A 17,640-nucleotide genomic window follows, 5' to 3' on the forward strand; every position below is an offset into this window, starting at 1 on the left:
ACTTTCAGCTGATGTGAATAACTCTGAGTCTAGATGAGATACTCAACTGTACTTATACAGCTACTCTATGTTACTTATGCCTCAAATCGTTCAGCAACTATGAATCACAGTTACCAATCTATAAAATGTAATCATTATCCTTTGGTACTGACGATGTCTTGTTCATTGGTAAGGAATTTATCACAAACGAACTTCTAAACCATACCACAGTTTATACCATAAAACTTAGCCAATTCTTAATCTCCCAAAACAACAAAGAAAATGAAGATAATCAGGTTCACCAGAAATCTAAAAACTGAATTTGACTTATAGGCTTTTTTATCCTAGTAATTTTGCCATCTTTCGAAGCAGAGTACAAAGGTTTTGCGTTCTTCTTCCACCCGCATTTTTAATATAAGGCTTAGAACACTGGTAGACTGAATTAAGAGCATGAAGGCTGACATCCACACAGAGTCACATATCAAAGCACAGGCCTGAAGAAAAGGAGTGTAATGTTTCAGCAGTGACTAAGGTTATATACAAGGGACCTAAATTGTTTAAAGTGATTGTGGGTATCAGGTTGAGGAAATGAGAACATACTGTTTCGCTATTTCTACCTGTCTTACTATAAGTGATCTTTAAAAATAACAACTATGTACTTCTTTTCTAAGTCAAAAATATAAGGCATTAGCATGAGGCCTAGCAGTGCTTTGTATACAGCAGGAATACAATAAAAAAAATTTCAAATAAGTGAGTTAAGGCATATATTCTACCTTGAAGAAAGGAAACTAAGGAATATAGTCCCACTAGTGGTTTAAGACCAGCAGTGACTGCTGATAGCACCCATGTATGTTTTACTGAGTAACTTTGGAAAATTCACAGCTTCCCTGAGCCCCAGTTTGCATGTAATTCAAATATTACTACACAGCACTTACAAACTGAGAAAATAACCAGTAAGTCTTATATTAGTGATTGTATAGTAAAATACAAATAACACAGATACAGATGATTAATAAAATTGTGCTTAAAACCAGGAAACTTAATAGAAATACAGAGGGGGTCATGTAGGAGAATAAATGGAGTATTATATTGTGTGGGTTAACAAAAGGCTTTTAATTTAAAAATCAGCATAAGCATAGTTCTGCCCTCTGGATTAACAAAAGCAGAAAGCTTTGCAAAACCCATGCAATGTACTAAGAAAGATCACTTAACTGATACAGCCCTCCCCAGTAAGTCAGTGGCGGGAGACATCACCAGCATAGAGTACCTTGAAGAGGTATTTGCAGATGAGACAGCCATCGGCAACTTTGGGAACTCTCTTTAAAAAAATAAACAACAACACAGAAATATTTCAGAAACCTGACATCAAGTTTACAAAAGCAAACTGAACAGCCCCAATAAGATAGCTACAAATAATCTTGATGCAGTAAACATCACTTACATCTATTACATAAGATGAACTCAATTAAGATGAACATGGGCTCTACTCAGCATGGAAATCAAACTGGTCCCTTTGTAGCCTATTCTGTTGGAGAGGCTGGGGTGGGTAAGTTACAAAAGAGAGAAGCTACTGTTCCCTGTTTATTTTCATCTCCATTACTGCTCCCCAAAATTAACAAGCTGATAATGAACGAATGCAAAATGAACAAGCTGCTGCTGCTGCTGCTAAGTCGCTTCAGTCGTGTCCGATTCTGTGAGACCCCATAGACTGCAGCCCACCAGGCCCTGCCCTCGTCCCTGGGATTCTCCAGACAAGAACACTGGAGTGGGTTGCCATTTCCTTCTCGAATGCAGGAAAGTGAAAAGTGAAAGTGAAGTCGCTCAGTCGTGTCCAACTCCTAGTGACCCCATGCACTGCAGCCCTCCAGGCTCCTCCATCCATGGGATTTTCCAGGCAAGAGTACTGGAGTGAGCCTTCTCCAAAATGAACAAGAAGCCTGATGAATTTGCTAGCCTTGCACCTCAGAATGTATACAAATGGCTAGGAAAGTTGCTCACTTATTGAACTACATGACTCAGAAAGTTAACTTTACAAATAACTGTTCTTTTTTACTGTTAAACTTTTCAAAAAGTTATAAAATTCATTTTAAGGAGCAGTTCTCTCTTTTATCAGTTTAAGAAGAGATAAAGTTTACATATTTTTTCTGAATCATGAGAACAGCACTTAATTATTTAGTAAAATAATCCTTAGTTTAACCAATGTTGACTAAATGCCTACTTTATGCAAAAACACTGTTTTTCCTACAGCTTCAAATTATTGTTTAACAATCACCATTTGGAAAAGTACTATAAATTCTTGCCTATGTTTTTTGGCATTTGGTAGAATTATACAGGAACACTCCAAAGTCAAATTTCTGAAGACATACTCCCCACAGATGGTATCTTCTTTCATAAGCAAACACTGAAATTTCAATAGGACATGGTCCCAGTTCAGTTCAGTCGCTCAGTCGTGTCCGACTCTTTGCGACCCCATGAATCGCAGCAGGCCAGGCCTCCCCGGCATTCACCAACTCCCAAAGTTCACCTGAGTGAACTCAGTGAGTTCATATAGTGAACTCAGGTCCATTGAGTCGGTGATGCCATCCAGCAATCTCATCCTCTGTCGTCCCCTTCTCCTCCTGCCCCCAATCCCTCCCAGCATCAGAGTCTTTTCCAATGAGTCAACTCTTCGCATGAGGTGGCCAAAGTACTGGAGTTTCAGCTTTAGCATCATTCCTTCCAAAGAAATCCCAGGGCTGAGCTCCTTCAGAATGGACTGGTAGGATCTCCTTGCAGTCCAAGGGACTCTCAAGAGTCTTCTCCAACACCACAGTTCAAAAGCATCAATTCTTGGGTGCTCAGCCTTCTTCACAGTCCAACTCTCACATCCATACACGACCACAGGAAAAACCATAGCCTTGACTAGACGAACCTTTGTTGGCAAAGTAATGTCTCTGCTTTTGAATATGCTATCTAGGTTGGACATAACTTTCCTTCCAAGAAGTAAGCGTCTTTTAATTTCCTGGCTGCAGTCACCATCTGCAGTGATTTTGGAGCCCCAAAAAATAAAGTCTGACACTGTTTCCACTGTTTCCCCATCTATTTGCCATGAAGTGATGGGACCAGATGCCATGATCTTCGTTTCCTGAATGTTGAGCTTTAAGCCAACTTTTTCACTCTCCACTTTCACTTCTGAGTTCCTCTTCACTTTCTGCCATAAGGGTGGTGTCATCTGCATATCTCAGGTTATTGATATTTCTCCCGGCAACCTTGATTCCAGCTTGTGTTTCTTCCAGTCCAGCGTTTCTCATGATGTACTCTGCATATAAGTTAAATAAGCAGGGTGACAATATACAACCTTGACGTACTCCTTTTCCTATTTGGAACCAGTCTGTTGTTCCATGTCCAGTTCTAACTGTTGCTTCCTGACCTGCATACAGGTTTCTCAGGAGGCAGATCAGGTGGTCTGGTATTCCCATCTCTTGAAGAATTTTCCACAGTTTATTGTGATCCACACACTCAAAGGCTTTGGCATAGTCAATAAAACAGAAATAGATGTTTTTCTGGTACTCTCTTCCTTTTTCCATGATCCAGCAGATGTTGGCAATTTGATCTCTGGTTCCTCTGCCTTTTCTAAAACCAGCCTGAACATCTGGAAGTTCACGGTTCACGTATTGCTGAAGCCTGGCTTGGAGAATTTTGAGCATTACGGACATGGTCCCACACCTTTCCAAATACTTAGACCTTTTATGAAACTAAACAGAAGCAACCAAACATGGTGAGTAATGTATAAAAAAATAAAAGGAAGGAGCTATATATAGTTGTACTATTGGCTACATCTATGTCTCTGCTATTCAGCTCTATCCTCCTACATCCATTTCCATCATTACAAACAAATATTAAATTTGGAAACATATCCAAAAGGATCTATAACCAAAGGTACCCTAGTTGAAGCCCATATTAAAAATGAATGCTCTTTCTACAACAAACAAAATGAAAATCTCTCTGCATTAAATATAAATCAGAACAGAATGCTTTTCGTTGAAAATGTTAAGAACACCAATTTTTAATGTTTAAACCATTTGTACTAGCTCTGCCTTAAAAGTAGTGTGTCTTATCTGTAGTCACTTACATAATCAAAAAGTTATCAAAGTAAAAACAATTTTTAGGAAAACTGTGGTTAAAGTAATTTTACTTAAAAAAAAAAAGTCTCGAGTAAGATTCATCATGTTCAGATTTACGTCATGGTTTAATCAATACCTGGTACAAAATGGGAAACAACTACTGAATCTATTATGAAGCTCAATTTATACTTTAGGGTTTTTTCCAGCTGTTAACATGTTAGCCTTTATGACCTGGTTATGTGTAATATTTTGATTCTGGCTGTGGAACACCATCTGAAAATTTTAAGAACTAAAACATTTCCACTTATTTGTAGGCATTAACTGTTTTGATCATAATTTAATATCTCACTTGAGGTCAGTTATAAGCAACCAGAAGTGTCCAGACCAAAAGAAAATCCACCAGATTCCAATGATCTGTAGTCACAGTTCAGCACCCCTCTTGTTCTGTAAATGGAAAGGTGAGGCCCAGAGAGCGCCCACCTGGACCCAGCACCTCTGTTCCCCGCATCCTCATGCTCACCTACTCCTTCGGCCGTAGACAAGATCTGACAGATGAGAGAATCAGTCGACTGGCTTTCCTGGTTGAACATGAGTTCTTACTACAGTCTCGTAAATGGGAAAAATAACGGGGCAGTAAACACACAGTGTGAATGGGGTAAATATTTTCATATAAAATTTAAATCCTTAGCTTAGATGGTGCCTATATATATACATATATATGAATGGCAAAGCTTACATTATTTCAAAGTGGCTCAAGGAGTGGCTTGTTAGTAGAAAACATTCTCATTTTCAATTGAAATTAAAACGTTTTGTTTTAAAGTATACAATAATATTTATTTATATATTTTGCTTAAATTATTTATAATATATAAAAGACATAATACATATATGATATACCTGAACAAGAATATAGGTATATTAATACACAAATACTTGAAATGTACTTACATAGTTCATATGTAATTTATGTTACACATTTCATATGAAATTAATATGTAACATTATATATTCAAATCTATTACATATATATAATGTTATATATTTAACATTAAACATACAATGTTAGGACAGATGAGACAAGACCAAATATTTAAACCAAACAAACCGAAAATGTTTTGTTCAAGAACAAAAGTCATTCAAATGGACCATTATAATTATATAATATATGGTGATACTAGGTGCTAGTTTCTAAAATTTTATCCAAATGAAGAATCTACTCAGAAATGGATACGCAATAAAAGAATGCTTAATTATACTGAAGATATAGTATTTCCTGACTTTGAAAGCAGATAATTTTCAAAAACAAATAACTAAGTAAATCAACTTTATAATCTTTATATTAACATGGAAAATGGCCACTATACAGAAAAGACTACTGTTTTAAACCAATCAATCAGCCTTGGTGATAAGATTGAATGTAACAGCAATCCATAAATACATTTATTCTTCCCTTTTTTTCTTGTTAGCCCTTGTTACAACTTTAGCTTTCTATTTATTTTGATTCCTTTGATGACTGAGCTACATTATCCTGATTGATAAAGTCTGATAAATGCTAACAACTATAAAATGTGAACTTTTAGCCTCTGTTGTATTTAGTCTTATTTTCTCTTTGTGCGTGTATACTTTTCTAATAAGCCTACAAGTAGATGATTTTACTTTTATGTAATTAAAGATGGATTCCTGAAAAGATCCCTAGATTTGTAAATTGATTGCCATTTATAAGGCATATAACAAGACTGATAATCAATGATCAGACAGTAAGTCAGAATTTTCACAAGTTTTCTTTTTAAACTGGGAATACCAGATAGAATATACTCTATTCTGTCATTAATACTAATAATGTTCAAGTTTGTACTGCTTGAAATTTTGAATCTTTAACCATGTATTTGTATGTAAGAGAAAAACCACTCAGTGAAGCAATATTTACAACTGCAATATGCACTGTAATTCAGCTAACAGTGAAACAGTATCTTTTCTACGTAGCCATTTTCCACTTTTTAGTAGCTTCTAAAATTAAAATATTATATACAACTTATCTTACACTTCTTAAAAGTTTGCTTTAAAATGCCATTTACAGGTAAATGTAGGTACACTGAAATAGTATTTGGTTATTTGATTGAACAATTTTTAAAAACTGAGCACCAAAATTATGCAAATACTCTACATTTGATAAGTCATAGTCACTTTAAAGAAAAAGAATATAGGAAGAATTTTAACCAAATAAAAATATTAGATCATATGCAAGAACAACTCATGGAAATTAGAAAATCAGAAAAATGTAGGAACTGAAATTATGATGCTTTCCAAAAATGAATGAAAGTCCATTGTGCAATCTTTTCCCTGTTCTACAATATGAGAAATATTTACTTCCTTTAAATGAGCAATATTTGAGCACTAAGTGATCTAAACTGTTGAAGTTATGCAACAAAAATTTTACTAAGAAAAAACTTTCCATTACTGAAAATAAACCAAATACGATTTGATAATTACAAGTACAAATTAGCTCTACGCTAATTTGCAAAAATCATAAGATCAAACTGGGAATGTCCTATTATTTTTCTGGCAGGGACTCAAAAGGCTACAGACACAGGTAAACAAACACAAATATGAATTACCATCAGAAACCATCATTTCCTGCTAACTCCCAGAAATGGATTACCTACTAGACTCACAAAGTTTTTTAACTCTATCCTATATTTACAAAAAAAACACACACACAAAATATCCTAGGCAATTCTATCAATGGTAGCTATTATTTAATAAGTCTTTTCATAATGCTTTCTTCCATGTTGTACTCCCTTCTCAGAACTTAACTCTAAATTGTAATTCTTTCATTTGAAGGACTTTTGAAGGGACGTTCACAAAAAATAAACTTGAAAAACTCTCCAGGGGTAACCAGGTTTAAAACCATTAATAAACCTCTCCTTCCGTAAGTAAGAAAATCCTTAAATGTGAAGGTTAAAAATTCCTTGAAAATTACGGTTTGGTTCTAAAATATAAAAACTGTTTTGTTCCTATCTCCAAATAAAATATAAAAACTTGAGATATCTTTCTTGCTCTTCACCTAAAAACACCTACAACAAATAACACTAATTAAGTGTTAGTGTGATTGTATGACAATCACATACTTCAAACAGGAGCAAATCACCACGTATGTGGCCATTGTGTGTTTCAGAATTTTAAACATTAAAAACCATATATAATGTGAAACTAAGACAAGAAAAATATTTCAGATGTTTCAAAACAGAAATAAACTTTCAAGTGAAACATAAGAATAAAATAATGAACTACCAATAATAATTATGTAAGAAGACTAGTATCAAGGGAGAAAAAGTCATAGGTCAAAACTCAAAATAATGAGTTCCACATGATGTACATGATTAATTCTTTTTTATTCTAGATTAATTTAAAAAATTCATTCCACAAAACAAATAAAGTCATAATCTGGAAGTTAGGAAATGAGACGAATAAACATGAACATACATTCAATCTCATTTGTAAATAAAAACAAATTAAAATAACAAAATGTTGTATATATTTCATATTAATAGAAGACCAAAAATATTTTCCCCTTACCAAATTAAAAATAGTAAAATAATAGTATAATGAGCATATGAGAAAATAACCATATATACTATTGTTGGTAAAACCTGATAGATGATAGATTATATAGCAATATACATTAAACATAATACATATATATCATAATATGTATACCCTTTAATTTCAGTAATTACAATTCTAAGAATGCATTAGCTACTATCATTAATAGAAAACAATTTTAAAGAATTAGAAAACTGAAAATTTTTTTCAGTGATATATGACAGCATGTTTATGAAAGAGAAATTTGGTAAAAAATTTTGATAAGTAAATATGACATTAACTATGGTTCATTTATACAACTGAATATTATATATATGTTTAAAATGAAATGGCAATATAAACAAGAGAAGATAGATGCTCAAAAACCTGTACATGACTTTTCATAACAGTACTATTATAATAGTAATGTTGCTGTAGAAAAAAATGGAAACAATCTAAATGTCCATTAAATGATTAATGAATACACAAAATGTGGTGTATTTATAGAATGGAACATTATTCAGCCTTTAAAAGGAATGAAGTTCTAGTAGCTGTACAAGAAGGATTAGCCTTGAAAACATGCTAAATTAAAGAAGCCAAACATAAAAGCCACATATTTTACAGCTTCATTTACATGAAGTGTGCAGAAGTAAATCCATAAGGACCAAAATTATATTAGTGGTTTCTAGGAAATGGGGTAGGGGGAGAAAAGGAAGTGCCTGCTCAGTGGATACAGAGGTTCTTTTATAATATAATGAAAATGTCCTAGAACTGACAGCAGGGATAGTCATACAACACTGTGCATATACTAAAATCCAGTGTATTGCACACTTTACAATGGTTAAAATAGTGAACTTTATGTTATATGAATTTAATCTCAAGTCTTAAAATGCTAATAAAACAAAATGATGTGGAAAAATATAGTATGACTAATGGCAAAACACAGGTCATAACAAAGAAAATACACATATTGTCTATGTATACATATTCAGATGTGATAGATATACGGAAAGTTGCTAGCTGCAACTGATTCTGGGATTTCTGGAAGGTTTTATTAATATTTCTAAGGTTTTATATGTGAACCTCTCATTATTTTTACATGAAGTGGGAGTAAAAGGGAAGGCAGAAAACAACTGACAGTCCAAGATGATGAAAGCATACATATACAGAAAGGGGTTAAATTAAGGAATCGTGCTAGAGCTTTACCATTTTCTTCCTTTCTTTCCTTTTTTTAAAAACACAGTAGAACATTAACAAGAATATAAACAAAGTCAAATAGTCCACATGGCCTTTATGGGATAAAATCTTGAGGAAAGAGGTTTTTCAAAAGGCATCAGAAAAACAAGAAATGATAAGGGCTATAGGCTTCAATTCAGTTCAGTCGCTCAGTCGTGTCTGACTCTTTGTGACCCCATGAATCACAGCACACCAGGCCTCCCTGTCCATCACCAACTCCCAGAGTTCACTCAGACTCACGTCCATTGTGTCAATGACGCCATCCAGCCATCTCATCCTCTGCCGTCCCCTTCTCCTCCTGCCCCCAATCCCTCCCAGCATCAGAGTCTTTTCCAATGAGTCAACTCTTCGCATGAGGTGGCCAAAGTACTGGAGTTTCAGCTTTAGCATCAGTCCTTCCAAAGAAATCCAGGGCTGATGTCCTTCAGAATGGACTGGTTGGATCTCCTTGCAGTCCAAGGGACTCTCAAGAGTCTTCTTCTCCAACACCACAGTTCAAAAGCATCAATTCTTGGGTGCTCAGCCTTCTTCACAGTCCAACTCTCACATCCATACATGACCACAGGAAAAACCATAGCCTTGACTAGACAGGCCTTTGTTGGCAAAGTAATGTATCTGCTTTTGAATATGCTATCTAGCTTGGACATAACTTTCCTTCCAAGGAGTAAGCGTCTTTTAATTTCATGGCTGCAGTCACCATCTGCAGTGATTTTGAAGCCCAGAAAAATAAAGTCTGACACGGTTTCCACTGTTTCCCCATCTATTTCCCATGAAGTGATGGGACCGGATGCCATGATCTTCGTTTCCTGAATGTTGAGCTTTAAGCCAACTTTTCCACTCTCCACTTTCACTTTCATCAAGAGGCTTTTTAGTTCCTCTTCACTTTCTGCCATAAGGGTGGTGTCATCTGCATCTCAGGTTATTGATATTTCTCCCAGCAATCTTGATACCAGCTTGTGCTTTTTCCAGCCCAGCATTTCTCATGATGTACTCTGCATATAAGTTAAATAAGCAGGGTGACAATATATAGCCTTGACGTACTCCTTTTCCTATTTGGAACCAGTCTGTTGTGCCATGTCCAGTTCTAACTGTTGTTTCCTGACCTGCATACAGATTTCTCAAAAGGCAGATCAGGTGGTCTGGTATTCCCATCTCTTGAAGAATCTTCCACAGTTTATTGTGATCCACACAGTCAAAGGCTTTCGCATAGTCAATAAAGCAGAAATAGATGTTTTTCTGGAACTCTCTTGCTTTTTCCATGATCCAGCGGATGTTAGCAATTTGATCTCTGGTTCCTCTGCCTTTTCTAAAACCAGCTTGAACATCAGGAAGTTCATGGTTAACGTACTCCTGAATCCTGGCTTGGAGAATTTTCAGCATTACTTTACTAGCGTGTGAGATGAGTGCAATTGTGCGGTAGTTTGAGCATTCTTTGGTATTGCCTTTCTTTGGGAATGGAAGGAAAACTGACCTCTTCCAGTCCTGTGGCCACTGCTGAGTTTTCCACATTTGCTGGCATATTGAGTGCAGCACTTTCACAGCATCATCTTTCAGGATTTGAAACAGCTTAACTGGAATTCCATCACCTCCACTAGCTTTGTTTGTAGTGATGCTTTCTAAGGCCCACTTGACTTTACATGCCAGGATGTCTGGCTCTAGGTCAGTGATCACACCATTGTGATTATCTGGGTCGTGAAGATCTTTTTTGTACAGTTCTTCCATGTATTCTTGCCACCTCTTCTTAATATCTTCTGCTTCTGTTAGGTCCATACCATTTCTGTCCTTTATCGAGCCCATCTTTGCATGACATGTTCCCTTAGTATCTCTAATTTTCTTGACGAGATCTCTAGTCTTTCCCATTCTGTTGTTTTCCTCTATTTCTTTGCATTGATCGCTGAGGAAGGCTTTCTTATCTCCTTGCTATTCTTTGAACTCTGCATTCAGATGCTTATATCTTTCCTTTTCTCCTTTGCTTTTCACTTCTCTTCTTTTCACAGCTATTTGTAAGGCCTCCCCAGACAGCCATTTTGCTTTTTTGCATTTCTTTTCATTGGGATGGTCTTGATCCCTGTCTCCTGTACAATGTCACGAACCTCATTCCATAGTTCATCAGGCACTCTATCTATCAGATCTAGGCCCTTAAGTCTATTTCTCACTTCCACTGTATAATCATAAGGGATTTGATTTAGGTCATACCTGAATGGTCTAGTGGTTTTCCCTACTTTCTTCAATTTCAGTCTGAATTTGGCAATAAAGAGTTCATGGTCTGAGCCACAGTCAGCTCCTGGTCTTGTTTTTGTTGACTGTATAGAGCTTCTCCATCTTTGGCTGCAAAGAACATAATCAATCTGATTTCGGTGTTGACCATCTGGTGATGTCCATGTGTAGAGTCTTCTCTTGTGTTGTTGGAAGAGGGTGTTTGCTATGATCAGTGCATTTTCTTTTCAAAACTCTATTAGTCTTTGCCCTGCTTAATTCCATATTCCAAGGTCAATACATACATATTTATGTATTTAGGAATACATAAAAGTACAGGAATATGATTTTAATCAAAAAAGATATATGAAGAAGAGGAAACTTGAGTGACACTTCAATGTTTCCAGTTACATTTTTTTAACCATACTTACAAACTGAAGTTCTCTGTGTTTAGACTCTACATAGCTGCTTATTTACTACTTGAACTTTAAATGTACTACCCTACATAGAGGTTAATTTTATTTCCTATACAATTTAAGGGCCTTCCCCATGGCTCCATGGTAAAGAATCTGCCTGTCAATGCAGGTTGAAACCCCGGGTCAGGAAGATCCCCTGGGGAAGGAAATGGCAACCCACTCCAGTATTCTTGTCTGGGAAATCCCATGGACAGAGGAGTCTGGCGGGCTACAGTCCATGGAGTCACAAGAGCACAGTACAACTTAGCAACTAAAACATACAATTTAAGACGTTGAACAAAAATAACCATCTACACATAACCCTGGATGTTTCAAGAATGTTTGAATATTATGATTTTCTGAGATTCAAAATCTGCTAAAGTTTTCCTACACTTACAAGTATATCATCGAAGTACATTCCAAGAACAGAGTGGCCTTGTCCACTGTCTAAAAGCCAAACTCTGGCAACCTTCAGAGCCACTTTCTTTTCTATTGTATCATGTTTTTTTGGCCTGAGTAGGTGAGTTTTTTTGGGTGAGTTGTGTTCAAATGTTACTGCAGAAACAATTCAAGTCTCATTTTATGTGCGAACTAAGAATCAAAAGTTGGAAAACATTCAAAAATGAACAAAGAAAATTCAAAAACCAAATGAAGAGGTTTATCTTTACCACTGTTTCTAACAGTGTTTACACCACACTTCAAAAGGTGGCCTCATGGGGAGGTAACTATTTATTATTTAAGTCAGGAAGAGCTTTGAGGTTCAAGCCAGTGTTCCTGAACAATGCTTAGGTATCATAACAGTTCAACTGGATAGCAGAAATTCTAAAATGTCAAGTCACAGACATTCTACCTTATTTTAAGAGTCTGAATCCAGATGCTATCACAAAAAAAAAATAAACCAAAAAAATCCCACCAAAAAACAGCCCAGAGATTAGTACTCAGGGGATCAGGAAGTGGAAATTTCTCAAGAGCTCTGTTCTTCAACAAATATTCACTATGTGCCTACCATATCCCAAGCACTGTTCCAGAAATCTAGGTGATGTCAATGAACGAAACAAAGATCTTTACCCTAATGAAGCTTATACTTTAGCAGAGGTAAAGGAATACAATAAACAATAATCATGAAGATGGAGGAGGAATAGGACAGGGAGACCACTTTCTGCCCCACAAATTCATCAAAAGAACATTTGAACGCTAAGAAAATTCCACAAAACAACTTCTGAACGCCGGCAGAGGACATCAGGCACCCAGAAAAGCAGCCCATGGTCTTCAAAAGGAGGTAGGAAAAATATAAGAGACAAAGGAGGTAGGGACGGAGCTCCGACCCGGGAAGGGAGTCTTAAAAAAGAGAGAAGTTTCCAAACACCAGGAAACACTCTCACTGCCAAGTCTGTGTCGAGCCTTGGAACCACAGAGGGCAACATAACAGGGAGGAAAAATAAATAAATAATTAAAACCCACAGATTATGTGTCCAACAGTAACTCCCCCAGCGGAGAAGCAGCGCAGATGCCTGCATTCACCACTAGCAAGCCGGGGCTGGGCAGGGAGGCGCGGGCTGCACTGCTTAGCGTAAGGACCGGGCCTGAATGCCCCGAGGGCAATCTGAGGGAACTAACTTGGGATAGCAAACCAAACTGTGGGATAGCTACCATGCGAAAAGCCCTAACCTAAGACGCTGCCACGCCCACTCACAGAACAAAGGACTGAGCAGAGCTAGCCTGCTGCAGACCATCCCCCTCCCGTGACAGGCAGCCAGAGCCGGAAGGGGGCAATCGAGGCCCCAGAGAGGCATTATCTACCAAACTGCAAGCAGCTTGGCTGCTAACCAAGACTTCTTGGGATTCTGGATGGTCAACATCCGCCTGAGAAGGTATGCCAGTTGTACACCCAGAAAACCGAGCGGCAGGGACGGGGCAGGTGATAAGTTACCTCGACCGCGCTCGCCAAACACCTCATCACCTGAGCTGCTCAGACCTGGGAAGGGCACAAAACGCAGGCCCAACCGAGTCTGCGCCTCTGAGGACTATCCAACTGCCTGAACCTGAGCGGCTTAGACCTGGGAAGTGCATACAACCCAGGGCCAGCCTCAGACAGTTCCCAGCAGGGCAACCTAGAGCCTGAGCAGTGTGGACAGGGAGGGCACATGCGCGGTGAGCTGGGGCAGGCCCAGTGTGGCTGAGGCACTGCGAGCACACGCCAGTGTTATTTGTTTGCAGCGTCCCTCCCTCCCACAGTGTGACTGAACAAGTGAGCCTAAAAAAGTGTCCACCACCACCTCCTTGGGCCAGGGTGGAAATCAGACACTGAAGAGATCAGCAAACAGAAGAAGCTAAAACAGAGGGAACCGCCTTGGAAGTGACAGATGCAATAGATTAAAACCCTGTAGTTAATATCGACTACATAGGAAGGGGCCTACAGATCTTGAGAAATATAAGACGGATCAAGGAACTATCCAAAAATGAACTGACCTCACACTGCCCACAACACCACCAGAGAAAGTCCTAGATATATTTTTACTATTTTTACAATCATTCTTTAATTTAAAATTTTTTTAAGTCCTCTGTTACTCCTTTAATTTTCATTTTTATAACCTACTACTACTTTGCAAAAAAAAAAAAAAGAGAGAGACGCTATTTTTTAAAGCAAACTTCATATATATATATTTTATAACTTTTGTGACTTTGTTTTTTTTTTTTTTTCTTTTTCTTCAATATTGTGTTTTTGAAAATCCAACCTCTACTCTAGATTTTTAATCTTTGCTTTTTGGTATTTATTTTTAATTTTGTACCTTTACAAACCAAATCTTCAGTACCCATTTTTACTTGGGAGTGAGATTACTGGTTGACTGCTCTCTCCCACTTTAGACTCTCCTTTTTCTCCACCAGGTCACCTTTATCTCCTCCCTCTCCCTTCTCTTCTCTACCCAACTCTGTGAATCTCTTTGTGTGTTCCAGATGGTGGAGAACACTTAGGGAATTCATTACTGGCTGGATCTGTCTCTCTCCTTTTGATTCCCTCCTTTATCCTCCTGGCCACCTCTGTCTCCTTCCTCCCTGTTCTCTTCTCTGTGTAACTCTGTGAACATCTCTGAGTGGTTCAGACTGTGGAGCGCACATAAGGGAAGTGATTACTGGCTAGCTTGCTCTCTCCTCTTTTCATTCCACCTCATCTCATCCTGGTCACCTCTCTCTCCCTCCTCCCTCTTCTCTTCTCCATGTAACTCTGTGAACCTCTCTGGGTATCCCTCACTGTGGAGAAACTTTTCATCTTTAACCTAGATGTTTTATCAATGGTGCTGTATAGATGGAGAATTCTTGAGGCTACTGTAAAAATAAGACTGAAAACCAGAAGCAAGAGGCTTAAGTCCAAATCCTGAGAACACCAGAGAACTCCTAACTCCAGGGAAAAATAATTGACAGGAGCTCATCAAATGCCTCCATAACTACACTGAAACCAAGCACCACCCAAGGGCCAACAAGTTCCAGAGCAAGACACACCATGCAAATTCTCCAGCAACACAGGAACAGAGCCCTGAGCTACAATATACAGGCTGCACAAAGTAACTCCAAACCCACTGACATCTCATAACTCATTACTGGACACTGCATTGCACTCCAGAGAGAAGAAATCCAGCTCCACCCACCAGAACACTGACACAAGCTTCTCTAACCAGGAAATTTTGATAAGCCACCCATGCAACCCTACCCACAGTGAGGCAACTCCACAATAAAGAGAATTCCACAAACTGCCAGAATACAGAAAGGCCACCCCAAACACAGCAATATTAACAAGATGAAGAGACAGAGGAATACCCAGCAGGTAAAGGAACAGGATAAATGCCCACCAAACCAAAAAAAAGAGGAAGAGACAGGGAATCTACCTGATAAAGAATTCCGAATAATGATAGTGAAAATAATCCAAAATCTTGAAAACAAAATGCAATCACAGATAAATAGCCTGGAGATAAGGAATAAGAAGATGCAAGAAAGTTTTAACAAGGACCTAGAAGAAATAAAAAAGAGTCAATATATAATGAATAATGCAATAAATGATATCAAAAACACTCTGCTGATGCTGGCTAAGTCGTTTCACTCGTGTCCGACTCTGTGCGACCCCATAGACGGCAGCCTACCAGGCTCCCCTGTCCCTGGGATTCTCCAGGCAAGAACACTGGAGTGGGTTGCCATTTCCTTCTCCAATGTAGGAAAGTGAAAGTCAAGTTACTCAGTCGTGTCCGACTCTTCGCGACCCCATGGACTGTAGCCCACCAGGCTCCTCCGTCCGTGGGAAACACTCTAGAGGGAACAAATAGTAGAATAATGGAGGCAGAAGATAGGATTAGTGAGGTAGAAGATAAGATGGTAGAAATAAATAAATCAGAGAGAAAAAAGAAAAACGAATTAAAAGAAATTAGGACAATCTCAGAGACCCCTGGGACAATGTTAAACGCCCCAACATTCTAATCATAGGAGTCCCAGAAGAAGACACAAAGAAAGACCATGAGAAAATACTTGAGGAGATAATAGTTGAAAACTTCCTTAAAATGGGGAAGGAAATAATCACCCAAGTCCAAGAAACACAGTGTCCCAAATACGATAAACCCAAGGTGAAACACCCCAAGACACATATTAATCAAATTAACAAAGATCAAACACAAAGAACAAATATTAAAAGCAGCAAAGGGAAAACAACAAATAACACACAAGGGGATTCCCATAAGGATAACAGCTGATCTTTCAATAGAAACTCTTCAGGCCAGGAGGAAATGTCAGGACATACTTAAAGTGATGAAAGAAAATAACCTACAGCCCAGATTAGTGTACCCAGCAAGGATCTCATTCAAATATGAAGGAGAAATCAAAAGCTTTACAGACAAGCAAAAGCTGAGAGAACTCAGTACCATCAAACCAGCTCTCCAACAAATGCTTAATGGTGTATAAACTCGAACCCAAAACAATAAAGTAAATGGCAACAGGATCATACTTATCAATAATTACCTTAAATGTAAATGGGTTGAATGCCCCAACCAAAAGATAAAGACTGGCTGAATGGATACAAAAACAAGACCCCTATATATGTTGTCTACAGAGACCCACCTCAAAACAAAGGACACATACAGACTGAAAGTGAAGAGCTGGAAAAAGATATTCCATGCAAATAGAGACCAAAAGAAAGCAGGAGTAGCAATACTCATAGCAGATAAAATAGACTTTAAAACAAAGGCTGTGAAAAGAGACAAAGAAGGACACTACATAATGATCAAAGGATCGATCCAAGAAGAAGATATAACAATTATAAATATACATGCACCCAACATAGCAGCACCGCAATATGTAAGACAAATGCTAATGAGTATGAAAGGGGAAATTAACAATAACACAATAATAGTGGGAGACTTTAATATCCCACTCACACCTATGGATAGATCAACTAAACAGAAAATTAACAAGGAAACACAAACTTTAACAGATGCAATAGACATGTTAGACCTAATTGATATCTATAGGATATTTCACCCCAAAACAATGAATTTCACCTTTTTCTCAAGCACACATGGAACATTCTCCAGGATAGATCACATCCTAGGCCATAAATCTAGCCTTGGTAAATTCAAAAAAATTGAAGTCATTCCAAGCATCTTTTCTGACCACAATGCAGTAAGATTAGATGTCAATTACAGGAGAAAAACTATTAAAAATTCCAACATATGGAAGCTGAACAACACGCTGCTGAATAACCAACAAATCACAGAAGAAATCAAAATATGCATAGAAACAAATGAAAACGAAAACACACAACCCAAAACCTGTGGGACACTGTAGAAGCAGTGCTAAGGGAAAGGTTCATAGCAATACAGACATACCTCAAAAAACAAGAAAAAAGTCAAATAAATAGCCTAACTCTACACCTAAAGCAACTAGAAAAGGAAGAAATGAAGAACCCCAGGGTTAGTAGAAGGAAAGAAATCTTAAAAAATTAGGGCAGAAATAAATGCAAAAGAAACAAATGAGACCATAGCAAAAATCAACAAAGCCAAAAGCTGGTTCTTTGAGAAAATAAATAAAACTGACAAACCATTAGCCAGACT

The 17,640-nt window shown here is 37.6% G+C and overlaps 1 protein-coding gene across 9 annotated transcripts in view; it reads right to left on the reverse strand.

The window, feature by feature from the left end:
* Positions 1–17,640, reverse strand: part of RUNDC3B (RUN domain containing 3B) — a 170,356-nt gene that overhangs the window by 103,677 nt on the left and 49,039 nt on the right. For 3 of the 9 annotated variants that reach the window (XM_086397295.1, XM_086397293.1, XM_086397299.1), the window contains exon 3: positions 1,247–1,297. The exons of 5 other annotated variants lie outside the window; for them this stretch is intronic. In XM_086397295.1, coding sequence (XP_086253421.1) covers positions 1,247–1,297 — 51 coding nt within the window. Of the gene's footprint in view, positions 1–1,246; positions 1,298–4,602; positions 4,689–17,640 lie in introns of all 9 variants that reach the window. One more of the 9 variants, XM_086397296.1, reaches the window with a different exon arrangement.

This window comes from Bos grunniens, chromosome 4, assembly GCF_055505025.1.
Source record: "Bos grunniens cultivar Pamir isolate PY7600 chromosome 4, Bosgru_T2T1.0, whole genome shotgun sequence".
In the NCBI taxonomy this organism is placed as follows: Eukaryota; Metazoa; Chordata; class Mammalia; order Artiodactyla; family Bovidae; genus Bos; species Bos grunniens.